The sequence below is a fragment of the Helianthus annuus genome, chromosome 13 (genome assembly GCF_002127325.2).
Source record: "Helianthus annuus cultivar XRQ/B chromosome 13, HanXRQr2.0-SUNRISE, whole genome shotgun sequence".
Classification (NCBI taxonomy): Eukaryota; Viridiplantae; Streptophyta; class Magnoliopsida; order Asterales; family Asteraceae; genus Helianthus; species Helianthus annuus.
This window is the reverse complement of record NC_035445.2, coordinates 64,373,363-64,380,397: the sequence shown is the minus strand read 5'-3', so window position 1 is coordinate 64,380,397 and position 7,035 is coordinate 64,373,363. Positions and strand designations below refer to the sequence as shown.

Below are 7,035 nucleotides of genomic sequence, written 5' to 3'. Positions count from 1 at the left end.
ATTTTTGACTGATACTTAAAATGGTCCTAAAACTCTCAAAATATTATAACATATCTAAAAGGATTTCATAATAGGTTAATACACACATTTATAAAACGGTGGAAGTGCAAATTTTGCCTATGGTGGAAGTGAAATTGTCCATAGGTTAATACATACATACTTACTTCGACAATTCTAATTCTAAGTCTAACAATTAACACATTATTTAATTTTAAGTCTAACAATTAACAAAACACCTAATTTAAGGCTTAACATTCAACAACACACTCAATCTAAGACTCAACGTTCAATAAACACCCAATTTATGGCTAACTTAACAATTATAAATTAAAGCTAAATTGTGTGAATCAAGAAAAGGGAAAAACATATTTTGATTTTGTGCGACGATGGTCGACGGTGTCACGGTGGGATGTGGTGGTTGCCAGCGTGGCGGACTGGCGGTGGCTGGAACTTGAAAGTGTCGTGGGTCAATCGCTGAACTGAAAGTCGATACTTTTTTTTTAATTATTTTTAGTTTTTATTATTATTTAGATTAAGATTAGATGGATTTTGATATAAATCAAAATAAGTTTATATGGGCCCAATAAGTTATAAGGTTTTAGATTTTATAAAGGAAGCCCTTGTAAATTTGAAGGCCTTAAATTTTTATATGGTCCAATAAGTTTTAAGGTTTTAAAATTTTTATAGAAAGAGCCCAATAAATTTTCCAGTTTCACAATTTAAAAACGTGGTACCGGTGCCGTACCAAAAATCGTCAAAGTGGGTATCGGTACTAGTATCGAAAATGTTTGGTACGGTACCGGTACCGGTATTTGAAAGTCGAAATCAGTCTTTTACTGGTACCGGTACCGAAAATGTCCAAAAGTGGGTACTGGTACTGAAAAAATTCGGTACGAGAAATTCGGTAACGGTACCCAGTACCAAATGCTCATCCCTACGCCCCCCCCCCCCCTCAATCCTGCCTTGTCGGATGGTATCGGTTCTGTTCGTCATGGATTCTCTACAATATCGGTACGGTGTGGTAATCAATATAGTTTACGATACCAGAAATACCCACATCAAAATTGAGTAAAAACACAAACCGAAAACTGTATAGATTGGTAGTTCAATACAATTGGTATTGGTCTAGTAGCGGTACGGTATCGGTTCAAAATCCGATACTTGGTACTGTTTATGATATCAAAAATAATTTATTTTGAATACAAGTATGTTTAAAAAAACATATTAGATATTTTCAATTAAAATTATATAAGAATGTTTAAAAAGAAAATATAACTGCGTTTTTATATTTTTTTTAAAACATTATTAAACGCAAGTCATTAAAAAGAAACATATTAAATGGTAAAGAAATATTATTAAAAAATAAACAGTCATTGTTACTGTTGTTCAGTTTTTTAATATTAATAAATTTTATGTGTGCACTTTGAGAGATTATTAAAAGTGTGGGATCTCCACGAAAATGAGTTTTCGGGATTAAACTAACTCAAAGGATAAAATTGAAGATTAAAATAAATCTAAGGGTATCAAAATGTTCTCTCGTTCCTTAATGGCTTTCTATTGCTCTTTGATAGTTTTTGGGTATGTTTGCATGAAACTTTTAAAAGCTTTTAATAATAAAAAATCTTTTTTGATTGAAGGAGCTTGAAGCTTTTAGCTTAGAAGCTTAAAACTTCTGGTTGAACGCTCCTACTAGGGTATGTTTGGCAAAAGTAGCTGGTGGCTGCAAGCTAGTAGCTGGTGGCTGGTAGCTGTTAGCTAGTAGCTGTAGCTTTTTAGATGTATTTGATGTTTGGCAGGGTAGCCGGAACTTTTAATAAAATGTATAAAATGACCAAAATGGACGTAACTAAAAATTTAAAAAGTTCGTGCGTTAAAAAGTTAATTATCTATAGAGGTTAAAATAGTCATTTTATCTCTAAAAGCTAACGCTACTAATAGGAGCGTTCAACCAAAAGCTCCAAGCTCCTAATCTAAAAGCTTCAAGCTCCTTCAACCAAATAAAGTTTTTATTGGGTAGAGGTTTTTTCTTAAAAGCTTAGAGCTAGAAGCTCTTAAAAGTAGAAAGAGCTACAAACTTTTAAAGAAAAAATTATTATTTTAACCTCTAAAGATAATGAAGTTTTTAGGTATGTTCATTTTGGTCATTTTATTAAATGTTTCAGCTAGTTTGCCAAACACCTAAATATATCTAAAAACCTACAGCTAACAGCTTTCAGCCAACAGCTTCCAACCACCAGTTACTTTTGTCAAACATACCCTTAGAGTATGTTTGGCAAAAGTAGCTGGTGGCTGATAGCTGAAAGCTGGTGGGTGGAAGCTGGTAGCTATAGCTGGTAGCTAGTAGTTATAGCTTTTTAGATATATTTGGTGTTTGGTAGAGTAGCTGAAGCTTTTAATAAAATGTATAAAATGACCAAAATGGATATAACTAAAAATTTAGAAAGTTGGTGCATTAAAAAGTTCCTTATTTTTAAAGGTTAAAATAGTCATTTTTTTCCTAAAAGCTTGTAGATCCTTTAGTAGCGTTCAACCAAAAGTTTCAAGCTCCTAACCTAAAAGCTTAAAACTCATTCAACCAAACAAGACTTTTTATTGAGTAGTAGCTTTTTCTTAAAAGCTTAAAGCTAGAAGCTTTTAAAAGCTCCATGCCAAATGCCCCTATTTTAGTATTCGCTTTAGGCTCTCTGAGTCGACCCTAAATCTACATCTCTCTCTGAAATAACTATACTAAGTGAACGCAGACAATGTATGAAGGAACCAAAGTTTCCTCGGTTTAGTTGTCTTCAGGTGTGTAAAATAATGTCTCTATTAATCAGTGGGAGCGTTCCAGTCCCACAGTGAAGAATGATTGAGTGTTAGAATTAGATTAGATTGTTGTTAAAAAAGTATTGAAGGAAAATTGAAGCCTAAGATAAGGGGGTGACGTTTCCATAATTACGCAAGCGTGAAGTAAAAAATAAAAAAATATGTAATCGCTGATTTTTTTAATCAAATATCATAACTTTTTAAACACAGATAACTTTTAAATACTTTATTATTTTAGCGCGTCTTTGTTTATATCCTTTATTTTGGTTAATATTGTTTAACGTGTTAACGAATGAAAGCAAACAATTATTTAATTGACGCAGAGATTAAAACAAAAATCTTATTTTGTGTATTCCGGTTCAGTCAAAACTAAACAAACGAATACAAACAAAACCTTGTTGATGTAATGATGTTTGCTTAAGTTAGATATAATATAGTTAGATGTATATAATGAGATATTAAAAAATGTACTAATCAACGGAATTAATATCATGTGATACAAGCTTACAAAAAGCAAGAATCAAAACCTTAGTATTATATTGGTCTAAAGTGTTGCTCTATCAAAGAATATAAAAGCATTATTTTGTAAGTTTTCTCTTTTCTTTTGCCATTACGAGCAAGTCATCTTTTATTCTCTCTTTCCTTATTTTATACGCTATCAACCTTATAAATATCATAAAATGTAGCCTCCCAATTTAATTAATTTTTAAACTATATGTTTAATCACTGGTCAAACAACCTTAATACAAAAATCATAGTCATTATGAGGTCAAGTTTCATATGACCTACGATTCTAGGCAAAATCTTGGGAGCAAAGATCCTAAATTTTTGATAAATCAACTGTTGTAAACAAAGGTATGTTCTTAGTTGCTATTGTTTATAGTTTATTTGTGTATTTATTTGTTTTATAACTTGTATATATATATATATATATATATATATATATATATATATATATATATATATATATATATATATATATATATATATATATATATATATATATATTTTGGCTAAACAGCTTTAAAGATGGAGCTAGATCCTCAAGGGTCACAACATCGAGCTTCAAAGACGATCCTAATAGAACGCCACACGACTCTTATTTCGTCGATTAAGAAGAAAACGACCGACACATCTGATTTCGGTCGCATATGCAAAGTTTCGGAGAAGTTTTATACGGAGACAGAAGATATATACTTTCCCCGTATGGTCTCTATTGGCCCGTTTCATCGAGGTAAAGAGAAGTTAAATGACATGGAAGAGCGAAAATGGAAGTATCTCAACACGCTTCTCTTGCGTGCAGTAAATGCTGATACGCGTTTAGAGAAGTGTGTTGAGGTACTAAAAACAATGGAAGACCGCGCTCGAAAATGTTATGGAGATGAGATTCACATGACAAGTGACGAGTTTGTGGAGATGATGTTGGTCGACGGTTGCTTCATAATCGAGCTTTTTCATAAGTGTTGTTGTAGAGGAACTCGACGAAGAGGCGATCCTTTTTTCACAACATACCAAGTGTTTCCACAACTAAGACACGACTTACTTTTGCTCGAAAATCAAATCCCTTTCTTTGTTCTTCAACATTTGTTCAATCTTGTCCCCGTTCCTACACAATGCGGCGACTGCTCGTTAATCGAGCTCGCCTTTCGGTTTTTCAGGAAAATGGTCCCGGACGACCCGCACGATCTTCAAGACAAATATGGTCAAGAAATCCACCATTTGCTTGATCTAATTCACCAATCTTTTATACCCAAAACACACATTCTCCAACAACAACCAAAACAACCACATTCTCAAATGAATATTCCAACAGCAACAAATCTTCTCAAAACAGGAAAACAAATCAAGAAAACCAGGTCTCCAAGTATATTGGGATTAAAGTTTATCAAGGGATCACTTAGAATTCCAGCTTTGAGACACCATGACCTCATGGAAACTTTGTTGAGAAACCTTGTTGCAATGGAGAATAACTGTTACAATGCTACAAAGTATGTAACATCCTATGTGTTTTTCATGAGGCACTTGCTCCAATCGAATGAGGACGCGAAAATCCTTCGCAAGAAGGGGATCATTGACAAAGAAGAAGAGTTTGTTAAGTTGTTTGGTAAGATATTCGTCGATGTAGAGGCGAAAGATTTCTACTACGGCGATTTGTTGGAGAAACTCGACGAGTACATAAAACCAAACATAAGTATTCGGTATGCGAAAAAAGCTAGAAAGTATGTTGTAGGATGCCTACGACAACTATAGCTCTAATCAAACGTTGTGTGCATGTCTCCGGTATAATAAGCCATTTGAATTTGTTCGGTTTGAGGTGTGTATATCTATTTTATTTGAGTGAGTTGTGTTTGAGTTTACATGTTCGGAATGTGTAATCTATTAATTTGAATGAATTTGTTCGGGACGTGTCATAAAATAAAGAGTTCTGGAAATAATATGGAAACCTAATGTAAATCAATAGATCATTAAGAGGTATTGGGAAGGGAAGTAAATCTTGGGTGCCAATGGCTCTGAGATCAACTCAATTGGTATGGGAGAATGCATCTCATCATCTTTCAATACAGAGCTTATGGGTTCAAGTCCTATTTATTGTAATTTTTTTAAGTGGGCAAATGATTTTATTATAGTGGACCTTAAGATAGTGGATTTACCCTGAAATGGTGGGCGGGTCAGGTCACCACACTGTGTATATTTGCAGGGCATGTGTGGCCTTTTGACAATAGTTTTTCCCTGCTAACCAGGTTTGTATAGTATTCATTGGCCATTTGAAAAAAAAAAATTAGGCAAATCTTATGAGAAGTGCAGTCACTTTTAGTTTTATTTACTAACAATTTGTATCTACTTTAGAGGTTTTTATTATGAGGAAACACTACCTAAATCGTTCCTTTTTTTATTTATGCAGAATTTGAAGTTCTGAAACTTAGAAGAAATGAAAATAATAAAAAAATAGATGAAAAATGCAAGATTTCCTCATGCACGCCCATGCGCACCTTGGTGCACGAGCATGCTACCTCAAGACCACGTTTTGGAAAAGCAAACAAACTTGGTGGGCAAGTCAAAAGGTACACGCATGCCCGTGTACATTATTGTGCATGGTTGTGGCCTAGAAATGACAAACCAGAATAAGAAAAATCTGAAGACAAGATGTACGCTAGCTGTGGGACCTGTCGGGACACGTGTCCTATATATGGTCGTTCTTAACTAGGTATACCAGTGCATTATACCTGCACAATGACAAAAAGGACAACTTTTGAAAAAATTTACGACAAAAAGTACGTCCACACCCTTACCCTCTATAGTTGTGCACACCTGCCTCCAGAAACATTATAAATAGAGGCATCCCCAGTCATTTTCAACATGCCTTTATATACCTTTTGTGCAATTCTAAGCCTTGGAGTGCCAAGTGTGTAGGAAATAAGTTCACCTTTTGTAAAATATAATTACAAAATATATCATAACAAGACTCTCGTTATTCGTAGGAAATATCATTGTACAATAACGGTTGCAATAACTAAATAAAAGAATATAAATATAATTATATATACCAATCTTGATTCAAGCCGCATCTCTGGTGGGTCCTTCACGCGCACTTGATAGCATCCTAGACTCGAGTATTCATCATCTTGAGTCTTGAAAAATACCCCTTGACTGCAACAAAGAGCACACTAAAACGTTGACGATTTTGGTTGAGGCACGTGTTCAACACGCTTCCCTTAAAACAGATTTCGCGCCTCTACTAAAGATGACGCGTCTGTCTCCCAGGGTACAACAGCCGAAGCAGTCTGTACTGCCGGAGATGGCTCACCGGCCCAAGGTTACATCCGGTAATTGTAGTGTTTGAACTCATGTGGTGGAAACAATTAGAGAGTACTCATCTCTCTAGTTGGTGTTCAAGTGTTCATACTACTTCTAGTATTCTTCATGTATCAAGTAATATCCTATTCTTGTTGTAACAAAAAGAAAGGCACATAGCCTACTATTTGAACAAGACTAGTGAAATGATTCACTTAATTATTCACTTAATTAGTCACTTAATTAGAGACTTAAAACTCTAATAAAACTAATTAAATACTCAAGAGTTACTCTTTTATTTACCACATGAATATTCTAATTAATATTTATAATTTCATTAAATTATAAATATATTTAATATCCATTCACCAAATTTCCAACAATCCCCCACATGAATGGAGATCATTCAAAACACTTAAAATTTCCAATGTAACCTCG

General features: G+C 34.0%; 1 protein-coding gene across 1 annotated transcript; it reads left to right on the top strand.

Moving 5' to 3' along the window:
• Positions 1-3,519: 3,519 nt before the first annotated feature.
• LOC110897950 (UPF0481 protein At3g47200) lies at positions 3,520-5,213 on the top strand. Its single transcript, XM_022144687.2, has 2 exons — positions 3,520-3,660; positions 3,827-5,213. Exon 2 carries the CDS (start codon positions 3,835-3,837, stop codon positions 5,053-5,055), a length of 1,221 nt encoding a protein of 406 aa, XP_022000379.1. The 5' UTR covers positions 3,520-3,660; positions 3,827-3,834; the 3' UTR covers positions 5,056-5,213.
• The last annotated feature ends 1,822 nt before the right edge of the window (positions 5,214-7,035 follow it).